The 16916-nt window shown below is 46.4% G+C and overlaps 1 protein-coding gene and 1 long non-coding RNA gene across 4 annotated transcripts in view; one reads left to right on the forward strand and one right to left on the reverse strand.

The window, feature by feature from the left end:
• The window catches only part of LOC121100523, an 8525-nt gene extending 3960 nt beyond the window's left edge, over positions 1 to 4565 (forward strand). The window contains exons 2-3 of one of the 2 annotated variants that reach the window (XR_005832280.1): positions 580 to 1744; positions 4057 to 4565. This is a non-coding gene — a long non-coding RNA (uncharacterized LOC121100523). Of the gene's footprint in view, positions 1 to 579; positions 2912 to 4056 lie in introns of those variants that run through there. The other variant, XR_005832279.1, reaches the window with a different exon arrangement.
• TRAPPC10 (trafficking protein particle complex subunit 10) overlaps positions 1 to 16916 on the reverse strand; it is an 83905-nt gene that overhangs the window by 48255 nt on the left and 18734 nt on the right. For both annotated transcript variants that reach the window (XM_040621850.1, XM_040621848.1), the window contains exons 2-4: positions 14305 to 14386; positions 9745 to 9880; positions 306 to 502 (exon numbers count right to left, since the gene is read on the reverse strand). In XM_040621850.1, coding sequence (XP_040477784.1) covers positions 306 to 502; positions 9745 to 9880; positions 14305 to 14386 — 415 coding nt within the window. The remainder of the gene's footprint in view (positions 1 to 305; positions 503 to 9744; positions 9881 to 14304; positions 14387 to 16916) is intronic.

The raw sequence follows: 16916 nt of genomic DNA on the forward strand, positions 1-16916 counted from the left end.
GGAACCCTGCTGGAGACGAGGACCACACGACTTCCCAAAGCCCTAGCTACACTGACACGCACGATGGGTCCTCAAAGAGGCCGCATCCGCCAGGCAGCACACGGGGGTTTACAACTCACAGCGTTTCACCAGCCAGACCAGGAACGCCACAAGGAGGGGACCTGGGCTTCTCTTTAGCACCCTCACTGTGGGCTGAAGCGTCAGGCACGCCACAGCCGCTCACGCAGTCAGTGCTCCTATGCAGAAAGCAGTAATCACTACCGTCCAGGTATCAGGCAATGAGGTAAAATTAAAGATACACTTACCTGTCACTCTGCTTATTACAAAAATCATTCCTTATTTTGTCCACAATAGAAGTTCGGGGAAGGATGTTGGTTTTGTTTTTTTTCTTGGCATCATTTTCAACTACCACTATTAGCCAGTCCACAGAGCTATGAGCTTTCAGAACATTCTGCCACTTGGTAAGGTCGTCTTTTACGGTAGCTTTATACACTTCAGTATCCTAAAAATAAATAAGTCGCTGTGAAGGAAAGTTCATCAATGCCCTTCAGTTTAACAGCAAAATGTGTCTACTAACAGAATACATCGGCCACAGCGCGTCATCGCTGGCAGCTGGGACGCTCCACGCAAGGCCCCGTGCCGACCCGCTCCATGCCTGGGGGCGCTCTGGGCAGGCCCGGGGACACCGAGGCAAGACAGTTCCAATGTCACAGAGGAAGAGACCGAGAGAGAGCACAGTAAACCGCCCACAGCAACACAGTCCACTGGGTAAGCTGGGACTTGAAAACCCAGGTCTGCTCTGCCAAAGACCTCGTGCCCAACAACTGCGTCAACCGCACCCTGGCACATGCCCGGCGTGCTGGGGCGAAGCGGCTCCTCCCACCCAGGCTAGGGTCTCGCAGGCCGCAGGCGCGCATCTGCAGGGAGCCCAGGCTGCCTCCAGGTGGTGTCCTCCGCAGCGCCCCAGAACCACTCCAGTGTGAGCGCCACTCGCAGGCCACCGCGGGGGCGAGGCCGCTTACGAAGGAAGCCCAAGGAAAGAGGACAACCTAGGGATTTTTGGAAGCTGCTCTAACTCATAAGGACTGAAAGGGGAACCATCCTGGTCCTAAAAAGCCGGTGCTGCTTCGGACTCACAGTCCCCAACGTCAGCCTGCACAAAAGCCGACGGCCTGCCTCCGCTCATCCGGAGACTGGGAGGACAGAGAGTCTCCGTGCTCTCGGTAACTGCTGATAACTGCCCTTACGCTCCATGAATCCACTTAGCAGATCTGGAGTGAAAATCTACATCCAAGATAATTGATTCATATCTAAATCAGGCAACTGAAAACCTTTGCAAACTATAACTTATAGCTACTGTTTAAATATGTATTTTACCCCTTTTTTAACAGAAAGATTCCTTGTTATCCTGCCCATATTTCCTCTGGATTTTTTAGTCTCTCTTGAATACACTAATGCGATCAACCCATGAATGAGAAATCTCAAGTTTTGTACCCAGTCCCTCCTGTGGTTTAATTGCTAAGTGAAAAGTTCCAGAAATGAGTACATTTAATTTTTAGTCTGATTTTTAAAACTGCTGTGTCCTCAGTTTAAATTAAAAAAAAAAAAAAAAGAAAAAAAGAAAAAAAAAAACAATCTGCAAAGATCATGTGCTGAAAAAACAAGAGGAAAAACCATCTTGTGAAGATCGATCTTCTGTGAGCAGACTGACATGGCCACCTGAAGCAACCGAAATCAGAAACAGGTGAGGCAAGCCCTGCAAGTGGCCAGCCGACTGCTCGGAGCACCCAGCCCATGGCACCACAAGGGGCACTGAGGTCACACCTGGCGGGGGCCCTGCATGGGGCAGACAGAGCACAGGGTCCTGGGAGGCAAGGGCAGCTGACTTCACAGGAGGTCAGAGGTCAGAGGGACCCCTGAAGCACTCAGCAGGGGGCTGACCACCACACAAGTGTAAGACAGACCCAAAGCCAGGGAGAGACCCATCCAGACAGGACTCAACACCTGCACAGGACTGGGATCAGAGCAAGGCTGGGAGCCTCCAAATCCACGGGCACTGGGTGGAGAACTCAGGAAGGAAGGAATAGTTTTAGACTAGCCACTGTTTCAGATCCACAGATCATAAAAGCAATACATAAAACAATCAGACTCAAGTAACTTAATGACACAAAGCTCAAGAAAATTTCTAGGATTACAAAAGTATAAGTGCTGAACAAAAAATTCATGGTGTCTGGCATCCCATAAAAAATTGCCAAGCAGGCAAAGAAATCATATATAATCCATAACGAGTTGAAAATTCCACCAACAGAATAGACTCAGTAATGACACAGATAATAGAATTAGTAGACAAAACCATTAAAATACTTATTGCGACCATATTCCACGTGTTCCCTCAGAGAAAAAACTGATGCTAAGCAGAGACATGGAAGATATTTTTAAAAGAAGGTAAAGACCCTTATGGATCTTCTAGAGACGAAAACTACAATGTCTAAACTGCAAACTATACCCGGTGGGACGGATTAAGAGCAGATTAGACACCCCAGAAAACAGGATTAGGTAACCGTGAAGACACAGAAGCAGAAATCACCCAAATGAAACAGAGAAAGACTGAGAAGCTATCAACACAGTGTCACTGAGCTGTGGGACTTCCAGAGCCTAATATGCGAGCAACTGGAGTCCCCAGAGGAGAGGGGAGAAAGGGAAGAACACAAGTATCCCAAGAAATAACGACCAAAAATGTCCCAAATCTAAATCAAAACTACACACCCACAAAGCCTAAAACACCACAAGCACAATAAACACAAAGAAAAGTATACCAGGGCAGATCATAGATGGTTTAAAACCAGTGACAAGGAAAAAAAAGCTTAAATCAGCAAAGGGGGAAAAGAAAAAAAAAAAAAGACACTTTAAATACAAAGTAACAAAGACAAAAATGAAAGACTCCTCATGGGTCACACTGTAAACCAAGACAGTGGAGGAACATCTTTTACCTGCTGGAAAGAAATAAGGAAATGTCACAGTCTAGAATTCTATATCCAGTAAAATATTTTGCAAAAATCGAGGCTTCCTCAGACGCACAAAAGCTGGAAGAACTCTCACCAAGGACCCTCCCTGTACCAAAGGAAAGGGGAGCACTGGAAGTGGTAACCAAGAGACGTGTTCTAATCTCTACAACATAACTGTTTAAAGCAGAAACAGTAAGTACTGTCGGGTCTGTAAGGAGACCACCACCCATGCCCACTGCCACAACAGGGTACTCCCCAGGTGGCCCAGCCCCGTCCGAAGGCAGGAGGCGATGCTGCAGACGTGCGCGCTAGAAACCCGAAAGCAACTACTAACATAGCGTAGGAGATTTAATTCTAAAATCCCAAATATTATCTACTTGCTCCAGAAAACCTTCCTTAGTAGATAATGATCAAAACTAAAGCAAACAACAACAAAACACAGGGTCCCTATTAGAAAGTGTAAAAATTTTTTAAAGATTTTATTTATTTATTTATTTATTTATTTATTTATTTATTTATTTATTTGACAGAGAGCACAAGCAGGACCAGCACGCAGAGGGAGAGGGAGAAGCAGGCTCCCTGTTGAGCAGGGAGCCTGATACAGGGCTGGATCCCAGGATCAGGACCTGAGCTGAAGGCAAATGCTTAACTGACTGAGCCATCCAGGCGCCCCAGGAAAATGTAATTTTCAGGGGCATCAAAAGGCATAGATACAAAGATCTGTGATTAAAATTCTTCCCAGGGGCGCCTGGGTGGCACAGCGGTTAAGCATCTGCCTTTGGCTCAGGGCGTGATCCTGGCGTTCTGGGATCGAGCCCCACATCAGGTTCCTCCGCTATGAGCCTGCTTCTTCCTCTCCCACTCCCTCTGCTTGTGTTCCCTCTCTCACTGGCTGTCTCTACCTCTGTCGAATAAATAAATAAAATCTTTAAAAAATAAATAAATAAAAAATAAAATAAATAAAATAAAATTCTTCCCAAATGAATCCACAACTTATTCAAGGCAATCCCAACCAAAACACGTCCCGTCTTTCCCTTCCTCTTTTCAACAGCTGCTCCTGTTCTATATGGCTTTGTAACAAACCACTACAACATGCAGCCGTCTAGAATATTCTCTCTGCTCACCAATCTACAAGTGAGACAAGACCAGGCACATGGCTCGCCCGCCCCACCCTGTGTGGCACGTGAAGACTGGGAGCAAGAAGGCTATCAGGTGCCAGCTGCTGGATGCTAGCTTGTTGGCCAGGATCTGCTGGGACCGGGACTGCACACCTCCAGGTGGCCTTCCCATGTGGGCGCTTGACTTCCTCACAGAATGGTGGCTGGACTCTAAGAGCACACACCCCCAGAGGGCCCCACAGAAGATGTATTACCTCTTATGACTTAAGTCTCAAAAGTCACAGTGCCCCTCCTCCCTGTTAATGGCCCACTCTGATTAAACTAGAGGAAACACAGACAAGGCCTCTTAATGGAGGAAGGTCACTGCCATGGAGAGAAGAGCATGGGGGATGGAATATGTGGATACCATCATTTTTGGAAAATAAAATTTGTACAACTAACAATCTGATTTTAAAATTTATATGGAAGAAAAAAATGTATACTAGCCAAGGGATTTATTTTAAAACAACAGACATCAATACATACTATTAAAATGTAATAATTAAAAGTCTGGTCCTGGCATAGAACAGACGATGATCAACAGAACATAATGCATACATGACACTGGTTTAAAATAAAGGTGAAATTTTCAGTAAGTGGAAAAGAGACAATTATGAAATGATGTTAGGCCAATGTGCTACCCAATTAAGACTATAAAATTAGACCCTTAAACCTCCACACCTCCTGCCACACACGAAAATAATACGAAGCTATACAGATCCAAATATAAAACACAAATTATAAAATTATTAAGAGAAAATACAGGAGAAAACCAATTATTACCTTCAGAGAGACAAGGCCTTCCCAAACATGATATACTCTACTCAGATACCATTTTTTTAAATGACATATTTCACTCCATAAAAACTGTAACAGTCACGAATACCCATGCAGCAAATGATACCTGAGCCAGCCACACGAAACACAACCTACGGGCGATGCGAGAGAAGCAAGCGCACCAGTGACAGCGGACTCTGCACACCGCTGCCAGCCACAGACAGGCCCAGCGAACAGAACGGCAAAATATAAATGACCTAACGACAAATCGGGAAGCCTGCTCTTAGGGATCTATCTTTAGCATTACAATCGCAAAAGCAGAGAAAACACATTCTCAACTACACAGGGAACATCCACAAGAACTGATCATTTATTGGTCACAGAAAAAAGGTAAGTTTCGTAAAGCAGAAAGATTATACACAACATCCTCATCACGACGCAATAAAATTAGGAATTTTAAAATAAAAATTTTAAAGAATTTTTTTCTGGAAATTAAAAAACTTCATGTTGAACTGCTGAGTGAAAGGGGTAATACAAACTGAAAGCAGAGACTTTATGAAAAATGACTGACTACTGGGATTTAAATTCCTATCTTTAAAGACCTATAGCATTTAAATTTAAAATGAAAATAAATGCATTCCCACTCAAAAAAAAAACAAAACCTAGAAAAAGAACAAAGTAAACCTCAAGAAAGCAAAAGGAAGGAAATAAAAATGAAAGCAGAAATTAATAAAGTAGAAAACACACTAATGGTGTATCAGGAATAAAAACCCTGGTTCTCTGGGAAGAAAGAACCCACAAACTACAAATAGCTAATTTAATCAAGGAAGAAAGGGGGAAGGTACAAATATACAACGAAATAACAATGGGGAAGTAACTGTTGCCACAGAGCGTATTTTAAAAGTCAAAAAAAGACCACTTTGCACACCTTCATGAAATTAAATTTTGTAACTTAACTGAAATGTATAATTTCTAAGAAAAATATAGTTTATCAAAATTGATGAGTGGCTGTAAGAGACCCATTTCCATGAAAAGGACGTGGAAAGTGATCAAGGAACTGCCTTGTAGGAGAGTACCAAGTCCAGACGGTTTCATGGGAGGAGTCCATCGAACCTCAGAGCCCAGACTGTTCTCATGCTACAAAGATTGTCTCAAAAATAGGAAATAAATGAAAACTTCCAAATTATATTTATGAAGCAAGTACAATACTGATATCTAAACCTGACAGAAATAATACAAAAAAAGTTACAGACCCATCACTTGTGATCACAGATAAAAAAAAAAAAAAAAAAAAAAAATCCTAAATTAGATGAACAGACACCAATACCACATTGACCAAGTGGGATTTATACCAGGAATGCAGGTATGGTTCAATAATAAGAAACCCATTAATATAACCCAACGTATCGGTAAATTTAAGTGGAAAAAACCCATATGATTATCTCCACTGAGTCTGAAAAAGCCCTTATTAACAAAATTCAAGAATGTATTCCTTTTTTTTTTTTTAAAGATTTTATTTATTCATTCGACAGAGACAGCCAGCGAGAGAGGGAACACAAGCAGGGGGAGTGGGAGAGGAAGAAGCAGGCTCCCAGCAGAGGAGCCTGATGTGGGGCTCGATCCCATAACGCCGGGATCACGCCCTGAGCCGAAGGCAGACGCTTAACCGCTGTGCCACCCAGGCGCCCCAAGAATGTATTCCTAATAAAGATCCTTGAGGAAACAGGAAGGGATGGATCACCTCCCAAGCTCCTGCACATCTCCCTCCGTCCTACAGCCAGCACCCTCCTCACCGGACACACCGCAGGCACCCCACGGAGGTCAGGAACGAGGCAACAATGCCCACTGTCTCCACCACTATTTAATAACGGGTTCAAACAGAGAACAATTGGAGGCCTAAGAACTGATAAGGAAGAGATGGCATGATGGGGACTCCAGGGCCTAGAGAACCAGTGATAAAATGAACTCAAACAGTAAGAAAATCCACACAAAAAAAATCCATAGCCTTCACATACACAATGACCAACTAGAAGATATAACGAGAGAGAAAACCCCATGTACATCAGCAAAAGAAGGAAAATGCTTAGACATAAACTTCAGCAGAAACATGCAAACCCTGTCATGAAGAAACACACAGCTGAAACACTTCTGAAGGACATAGACGTGCACGTGCACAGAGAGAGAGACCTCCCTAGTTTGGGGTCAGAATGTCTCCACACCATCAAGATGTTGTCACAGCACATGGTAATTTATAAGCTCAACATGGTCCCAATAAAACCCCAGAAAGTTCTGTCTGGAGCTCAGTAACTTACTACTGACGTTTGCAAGGGCAAGGGGAAAACCGTGAAAAGGACAGGCCGAGGGTGGCCTGGCCTGCCGGACAGGAACAAGGACCATTCGCCTGGGCCTTCTACGGCCGCCTCCGCAGCTCTGTCTCTGGCTGCAGGGCGGGAGCGGGATGCTGGGACCATGGCTACGGCTGTCGGAGGACTGAGTGAGGAAGCACTGCGGTGATGCTGTCCAGAGCCAGGACAGACGCAAACACGGAACGGGACAGTGCAGCACAGAGCCCCAGGGACTGCGGCTCCAATCGGAGGCAGCAGTATCAAGCCCTGGTCTCGGAGACGCACCTTCCTAGCTCGTCTCCCGAAAAGCCGACAGCACTGGCACGCCCGAAGTGCAGGGGCACCAGGGTTCTGGGAAGAAGCGGCAGACTCCAGGACAAGGCCAGCACAGGTACGAGGGCCCAGGATATCTTGTTGTGCCTGAGAGTTAGAGAAGTCCCTGAACAGGACCGAGGGGCCGGTCTGAAGTGACTCTCACTGGCCGAATCTGGGACGACCGGAGCATCACAGCAAGTAAGGACAACAGATGGGAGACCATTACATGGGACAGAAACCCACACAGGCTCTTTCCCAGGGCAGAGCACCGCTGATCGGTTTGGAGGACGGCTGGTTGCAGCCCTCCACAAAGACTGGTTCAGGAAGAATCCTCGCTGGTGCTCCATCTAAGTGGGAAAGCTCGACGAGGAACAGGATAATGCTGTGGTCTTACAGCAGCCCCCCAGAGATAGCTTATTAGTCACAAGGGGACAACAGTACCTACAGCATGGGGAAACCTTGACCACAACCCCAAATCTAACATCACTGCTGAGGGGCCGTGGAGAGAAGAGGTAGTTAGCACCACAGGCCTAGGACAGCCGTGCTTTAGGCCTGCTCACGGGGTGTGCCCTTGGCTGAGGACCGGGAACATGGATCATGAGAGGGTTCCCACCACCAGCTGACAAGAGGGCCTCACTGAGCACTAGCTCTTTATTCAAATACACTGGCTTGTGCGGAATACCTGCTTTCCCTCTGGGAGTCTAGAGTTTTGGTATGAGCCAGGCAGAGGGTGCCCATGTGCCTGAACCCTGACAAAAGCCCTGGGTGCTCAATGTTCATAGCAGCATTGTCCACAATAGCTAAATTGTGGAAGGAGCTGAGATGCCCTTCAACAGATGACTGGATTAAGAAGATGTGGTCCATATATACAATGGAATATTACTCAGCCATCAGAAAGAACGATTACCCAACATTTGCAGCAACATGGATGGGACTGGAGGAGATTACACCAAGTGAAATAAATCAAGCAGAGAAAGACAATTATCATACGATTTCACTCATTTGTGGAACATAAGAAATCGCAGGAAGATCAGTAGGAAAAGGAAGGGAAGAATGAAGGGGGGGTAATCAGAAGGGGGAATGAAGCATGAGAGACTATGGACTCTGGGAAACTAACTGAGGGTTTCAGAGGGGAGGGGGTGGGGGATGGGCTAGCCTGGTGATGGGTAGTAAGGAGGGCACGTATTGCATGGAGCACTGGGTGTTATATGCAAACAATGAATCATGGAACTTTACATCAAAAACTAATGCTTCACTGTATGGTGACATAACATAATAAAGAATAAAAAATAAAAAAAGCCCTGGGTGCTGATCTCTGATGAGCTCCCTGGCAGACGTGTCCCATGTGTCGTCACACTCACTGCTGGGGGGTGTAAGCCCACCCTGCACGGCGGACTCCGCTGAGAAAGGCTACAAAGCAAAATCCGGGAAGGCGAAAGGGCTCAGGAGTGAGCTTCCAGTCCTTTCTTTAAATCACACCACACTACTTCTGCAACCTCAGCTTCAGGTGAAAATGCCCCAACACGTAATGATTTGTGGGTGTTGTGTATCGCTAAAGTAGACAGGAAGAAATGACCCACAGTGTTGTCTCTTAGTTCACGAGAGAAGTCTGTCGAGAGTGACAAGCTTCTTTCTGGGTTCATAAACACGCAACTGCAAAGTACAAGTGAGGTCCCTGGATGGGCAGCCATGGGGCACTGGCTCTGGAGACATCGTGATGGTGAGGAAGCAGGGCGGTCCCTACCCTCACAAAGCCCACAAACCAGCAGATGACCCATAAGGAGAATGAAGTCAAGTATCTATCACGAGAGCGAGTATCAGCGGTTCGGAAAACAAAGCTGGGAGTAAATATTAACAACACCTAGAGGCCACGAGGTCGCAGGGAGCTCACAAGAACTCAGAACAAGGCAAGCAAGAGTGTACCTGGTGGTTACCCAGAGGACAACACACGGGACCAGAGCAGAAGCGTGGAGAGGCAAAGCCAGGCAACTGAAGGACGGAGGGAGAAAAGAGGACACAGAGGACAGTCCATTAAATCGTCCATGTGAAAAATTAGAGTTGTCTGAAAAAAAGCTAGACCGGTGAATTCTTAATCCTATCCCAAGACATTTTCTGGTCACTTCTTCTCCCTTGGCGAGTACTTACACAGCATTCTGTCCAGTAAATGTGAAGAAAGGGGAAGGTGAGCAGGGCTTTGTTTCCTTCTTTGGGCAGCAGCTCCTCTTTGAATTGAACGAAGTTAGATTCTAGGTGAATCATCTTTGGAGCCCGGCCATAGGACCTACAAACAATTTTTAAAACGTCACTAAGAAAAATGACTACAGAAGGTTCAGCAGAAAGAAAAGGAAAAAATCCCACAATAATTTAATCCTATCCATGAGTTCAAAAGTACATATACGGTATTAATCCTGAATTACAGTGATAATACTCTGTCCAAAAGGAGTCTACACATTACCTACGCGTGGTTCATAGTTACGTGTCAAAGCTCCCTCTCCGTCAAGACTGTCGCCTTACTGAGGGACGCGTGCACGGCAATATCCTACTGCACCAGGGCTATGTGCGACAACACAGACTTCTGAGAAAAAGGGATTATTACTTGGAGTTTCACTGAACCTCTAAGTCACTATAAAGAAAAAAAAAAAAAGATTCCCTAATGTCAAAAGCACAGTTTGAAGATAGGAAAGCTTTAAACCACACAAGTACTTTTATGATCACCTGTATGACCCAAAACAGAGAGCCGCCCCCTGCCCGCCGGGGGGGGGGAGCAGAGAGAAAGGCAAGGGCCGCCGACGCCCGATCAACGGCTATCAGGGCATGGCTGCCATCTTACTACCCTCCTAAAAAATACATTAAGCTCCATGTATCTTTCCTCCACACTTTCATTTTTCACTTCTAGCAGCTGTGTGTCTGACACATCTCTAGCTAGATTCTTGTATTTGTTGTCCGATCTAAGGGGTCTGTGTCTAACACACTGAAACTACCCATATTTAACATGATTATGCTGATGCTTGAACTTATGTACTTTCAATTTTCAGGCTATCTTTCCCTGTCCTTTGTGAGACTACCCAAGTTTTCTTCTTCCATTCTTTTTCTCTGTTGGTTTGTAAGTTCAACCATCTATTTCTACTCTGCTATTGGCTACATTTTTATTTTTAATATGCTTAAACTTAAATGTTTCTTTTAAAGACTAGAGTAAATGCCTACCCTCTCCTTGAACGAGACAAGTACACTTTCTTCTCTCTGCCTTCCTCCCCACATCTAAAATTTCAGATTTCTTAATTTTTAAAAGGACTGATACCTTAAGTTTAGGAAAATATTTTTATGACTTGTTTGCTGGCAGCTGCTTCCTTCATCTATGAATTCTGGGTTCATTTTCCTTCCTGTTGAGATGTGTGCTTTCATTATTTCGGGGTGGTGAGGTTTGCAACCCTACTTTATTTCTCAGCTATCTCCAGGTCATGGCAGCAATGAACACACCATGTGAGGGGCCCTCCGGAGTACGCACATGAAGCTCTGTGCACCAGAAGTGACACACCCTGGCCCCAGATGGCCCCCAGGCCTTTGAGGGACAAACCCTGTCAGTCCCGCCTCGGCGAAGCCCTGTACAGGCCCAAGGGCGGAGGGGGGGGGGGCTGACTCAGTCTTCCCTTCTGCATGTGAGTTTGAGGAGCACAGACGTCTAGGTTGAAAGGAGTTTTCCATCAGTACTTTGACAAGTGCTGGCTCTTACGCTGCATTTTCAATGTTGTAGCGACTGCAGGTCTGGCTTCCTTTTGTCTGTTTTCCTGGCGTGGCTTTTGGTTTGCTTTGTTTTGGTTTCATTCCATGGGACTTTTCGTGGGCTCCAGCAAGCCCCTGATTCGCCACTGGGAAAATCCTGACCTTCTTCAGATACTGTCCCCCGTTCTCTGTCCTCTGCTCTGAAACTTCTGGCTGTCTCCCACATCTCGGCGTGTCCCCATGCCCCCATCTGCAGCTCTTGGCCCCCATCCCCCGTGTTACACGGTAGGGCTTCACAGCTCTATCTCCCCACTCACCGATGTGCTCCCCACCGTACATCTAGGAAAATCTCGGCTTCAATCTGAGTTCCCAGATCTACTCGATTAATTGTAAACTGTGATCATAGCCACACGTACCTGCTTTAACATATTAAATAGTATCAAAAGGGGCTTGCTTTCCCTCACACTCACACACACGCAGCTGCCTGCCCCGGCCTCCCCCCCCCCCCAGAGGCTTAAAACGACAGTAATTCTCTCACAGCTCAGGAGACCAGAAATTTGAAATCAAGGAGTTGGCAGCGCTGGCTTCCTCTGGACACTCTGGGAGAACTCATTCCTCGTCTCTCCTACCTTCTGGAAACCCAGGCAGTCTCGGCTTATAGACCCTCACCCCAATCTCTGCGGCCATCTCCATGTGGACTGCCCCTCTGCGAGTGTCTGTGTCTTCCCAGGACACCTGTCATTGGATTTAGGGCCCACACTACTCCAGGATGATCCCATGGGATCCTTACCTCAATTACACTGCAAGATCCTTGTTCCAAATAAACTCACACTCACAGTTTGCAGGGACATATCTTCTGAGGGTCACCATTCAGCCCACTGGATCTCCCCAAACACTTTCATTTTAAACACGATGTCCAAATGTCTGTGATGGAAGAGGCAGGCTCAGCTCTGCCCACCCATCCTCCTGCCTGGCCCCTGCCCTCCCAACTGCCTTCTCCCAACTGCCTGTCGTCCCGACTCCATGCCCCCTTCTTATTAAATGCAGCAGCACACTCTGGCTATGCAGCTTCATGATGTGCTTTTCGTCTTCCTGCCTTCGTCGTTCTTTCAGCTCACAGAGTCACCATTTCCCGTTCTTCCCCAGCTCTCCGACAAAACTGCAAACCCCGAGTGCCAGCCGCTCAGTCAAGGCCCTTCCTCCCGGCTGGCGGCCTCCTGCTCCAATCAGGAAGGCACCGTGGGGATACAGCAGGTCTTTTCCTGGGGCCGTGCAGTGTGTCCCACGATGAATTCTCTGCCCTCCTGCCTGGGGAGCACGGGGGTGGCACAGAGCTCTGCCACCTGCCCCACCTGTTCAGATCCAGTGTTGTTGCTGTCAGAACGGCCCTTCTCCCCGCTTCTGCGGTGCCTCGAATCCACGGGACTGGAGCTCGTCTGTCTGCTGCAAGAGCCGCAGGCTCCCGCGGAGGCGGCCCTGGCCCCTGCCCCCTCCCGGCGCTCCGGCCTCATGTGCTGCGGTCCTGGGTCCCGGCACCTGTGTCTCCAGGGGCCACCTCTGAGGCTACAGGAGACACAGGCTCAGCCTCCTCTCCCGAAGCCTCCATCTCCTGTCCTTCTCCAGGGAAGGTGTCCGGTCTTCAATGCGTCACCCACAGCCCACTCTGTCCCTGTGCCCTCACGCCTCTTCGGCCCTTCCTCCAGTTCAGGCAGGCTCAGGAAGGCGAAGAGAGGAACACACGAGACCTCTCCTTGTGTCCTCATAACCCCTCGTCTTGTTTCACGGATACATCTCTTTGCTTTCGTCTTCCTGGATGTTTAAATACTGTGTATTAGAAATCCTCTCCGGACACCTCCATCTCTTCAGACATGAATTCCTCCACTGAGTTATCTTCTCTCGCTGACAGCTCAGGGCCTCCTTAGAGGCTGAACAAGTCTCCCACTTTCTATCTGCTCTTTATATTCAGTTTAGTAATTAAACGCACTCCTTCTAACACGGTATCAGACAAAAAATGAGACTAGACCCCATCTCTGGTAGTCACACCCTGAAAGCCAGATCAGTTCTTCATGGTGGTAGGGAGCATACTGCTGGCCAGAGGAAATAATGCAGAAAGAACTGGAACTACATGAGCAAGAATGACAACCAGAAATCTGTGCCTCAATTAAAGTCGGATTCCCTGTACTAACAAGTCAAACTCCAAACATTTTCTAGAAATGATAGCTCATCTTAGCAGAAAATGTTTTTCAGTAAGATAAATCAAATGCGGACTACTTCTCCGAGCAAGTCGTGAAATGAACAATCCCATAGTAAAGGACAAATGGGATGGCTGGTCTGGTTTCCCCCTTAATTTTTAAATAACATCTTTCTGTACACTTCCTCATCCTTAAGAAAGGAGTATAGGAGCTCAGGGTGGAGAAAGGTCTTGCTGAGACCGTAGGTAAAGGCCATGTGTTTCGGCTCTAACGTGGAGTCTGAGTACATGTCTGCTTTCCAAAATACCTGTGCTTTTAAGACACTCTGATGCAGACACGTAACTCTAGGAAACAAACTGAGGGCTGCTGGCGGGGGGATGCGGTAACCGGGGGACAGGCATTAAGGAGGGCACGTGATGTGATGAACACAGGGTCTGACATGCAACTGATGAATCACTGACCTCTACATCTGAAACTAATAACGCACTGTATGTTAACTAAACTGAATTTAAATTAAAAATTAAAAAAAAACACCGATGTACACGAGGAATCAGAAGTCATTTCTATAAAAGAGGCCTTTAACTCAAAAGAACTGTCTTGTTTCTACCACCCTATAGCTCGGTAAGAAAATCAACATATTCCTTAAAAAGTGAGGCCCACAGATTATGTGATACGTTCAGTCTCTTTACAAGACACTTTACAACTTAGGCTTTAACTTTTACTACCTCACTTGCTCACAGAAATGTCTACAAAACAAAGAGGGAGATAAAGGCAAAGAACAAATATGCCACACCTTCTCCATTCCATCGGTTCTCTTGGAAGCTGCTGGGAAAGCGTTGGATAAATGGACGTAAATAAATTCTGATCTCCAGCACCTAAAACAGGAATAAAGAGAAATCCAGTTATGACATTTTTAGGTGAATACAGGCAAAATGGGCTCTAGAATTTATGGAATTGGTAATTTTAGACAATTTTATATTTAGTAAAATGACATCACAAAACAAGGTTGCTTTTTACCTTTAAATAACTAATCTCAAGAAAACCCAGCACTTGAGATCCATAATATAACTTCAACCTTACAACACCTTCACGTGGTCCAAACAATTTTCCCCAAGGAGAATGAGGATCGGGGTAATGAGGACAGGAAACGCTGAGTACCTTGCCCAAGGCCACAAAGCTACAGAGAGAGGGAGCTGGCTCAACTCCACCAGCTGTCTCCTGAGTGTATGACCTACAGCCACTGCCTTCTCCTGCGTCATGCGAACAGCCACAAACGTCATGCAGAAAAGGAAACCCCAAGAAGTGAACAAGAACTTCTTCACCAAAATAAACTCAATATGTATCCAGATGCTAGCAGGAGCGAAAACATACACAGGACACCCTGAGTGCGCACATGACACACGGGACCCCTGGCGTGCCTTCTCTGGGTCAGTCCTCACGGTACTGCTAAGACAGGCAAGCGCCACCCGGTTTCACAGATCAGGAAGGCGAGATCTGAGAGGCCAAGGTATTTGGAACACAAAACGAGCTCACGGCGGATCCTAGTTACGAATCCAGGTGCGTCTGGCTTCATGCTGCGGGCTCAGGGTTTAACTCAGCTCTTCTATCTTAGTGTTAGCAGAACTGGAGAGTCCATTAGCTCTCATAAAATGATAGGATAACACGTTACACTTAAGCTAAAAAAGAACTTTTAATATAGATGACTCAAACTCTCACACTGGAGGATCCTCAAACTTTAAGCAAAACCATTATCCAAATTGCTTGTGTATTGATCATAAAGATATCATTGGAATTGATGTGGGCCATTAACACATTTGCTTATTTGGCTACCATGAACATAAAAAAAAAAAACCTCCCCAAAACCACTTAACGATATCAAGTCAAGTGATGCTTCCAGACAGCCCAGCGGAGTAGCGTCAGAGGCGCAGGCGGGGTGACGTAACAGGGCCTTCTCAGCGTCACCCCATCTCGTAGCTGAGTGCGCCCGGAGGCTGGAGACCCCGCCACCCGCCCTGGGCCTCAGAGGGCCGCCTGTGAAGTGAGAAATAAGAACACCTTGGGCTGTGGAGAAGGTCAAATGAGTCAACACAAATAAATAACCTTGAACCCCGGGCCTGACATAAAGTAGTTTGGGTTACTCTTACTACATTTTTTGTTAAAATAAAAACAATTTTTGTTTTAACTTACCATTTCTCACTGTGTTCATTTATTTGGTAGTCATCTTAGAAATCATTAAGTAAGAAAGTAATCAGGTAGCCTCAGATTGCTTACGTTGGATTGCCATTCCTATTGCCTTCTTTTTTTCTTTTAAGATTTTTTAATTTATTTATTCGACAGAGATAGAGACAGCCAGCGAGAGAGGGAACACGAGCAGGGGGAGTGGGAGAGGAAGAAGCAGGCTCACAGCAGAAGAGCCTGATGTGGGGCTCGATCCCGGAACGCCGGGATCACGCCCTGAGCCGAAGGCAGACGCCTTAACGACTGTGCTACCCAGGCGCCCCTCCTATTGCCTTCTTAAAAGGTCCCGAGGTTAATGTACAGAATGTACGAGTCTTCTGCTGTGCAGCAATCAGGGCAAGCGCGCGGAAGCTCTCTCTGGCTTCAGTGTTCACGTGCCCTCGTCCTGCTAACGGAGTCTCACGTGAGTACACGGGTACAGGGAGCCTGACCGTAATGTGCCTCCTACATCGCCCATGCTATCTCCCTCGGAAAATCCTTGTTAGAACAATAAAACTCATCCAAATGGAGACCGTAAAGTAATTTTTTCTTACACTCTCATGGAATAAATCTTTGTGTCCTAAATTTAATCTTAAAAGATTATAGGTCAACTAGCACAGTAACTGCGGACTTAAATGTGACTGTTGGACCTCAGTGTCTTATAAACTGAAGTGTGTCCCCCCACAAAATTCATGTTGAAATCCTAACCCCCAGTACCTCTGAATGTGACTGTATTTGGAAATCAGGTCTTTAAAGAGATGATAAAGTTAAACGAGCTCTTTACGGTCTTCAGGCCCTGATCCAATCTGACTAGTGCCCTTTTAAGAAGAGAAAATGTGGACACACAGAGAGACACTAGGGGTGTGAAAAGCTCACAGGAGGACACAGAGAGAAGACAGCCGTCTACACGTCAAGGAGGGAAAGCCTCAGCTGCCGACCCTATGGACACCTCGATCTTGGACTTCCAGCCTTCAGAACCTCGAGCTTCTCATTTACTTGCTTCAGCCTCGCAGGCTATGCTCCTCGGCTGCCAGGTTCAGCCCCCAGCAGACTAACACTGCGCCCCCTGATCTACATTTGAAGGTCAAATTTTTCTAACCCACTGAACTCTACACTGACTGACTGACTGAGAACGATGAAAAGTGACCCTGATTTTCCAGAATGCACATCCATTATTATCCTAATAGC

This window comes from Ursus maritimus, unplaced genomic scaffold, assembly GCF_017311325.1.
Source record: "Ursus maritimus isolate PB19 unplaced genomic scaffold, ASM1731132v1 scaffold_4, whole genome shotgun sequence".
NCBI lineage: Eukaryota > Metazoa > Chordata > Mammalia > Carnivora > Ursidae > Ursus > Ursus maritimus.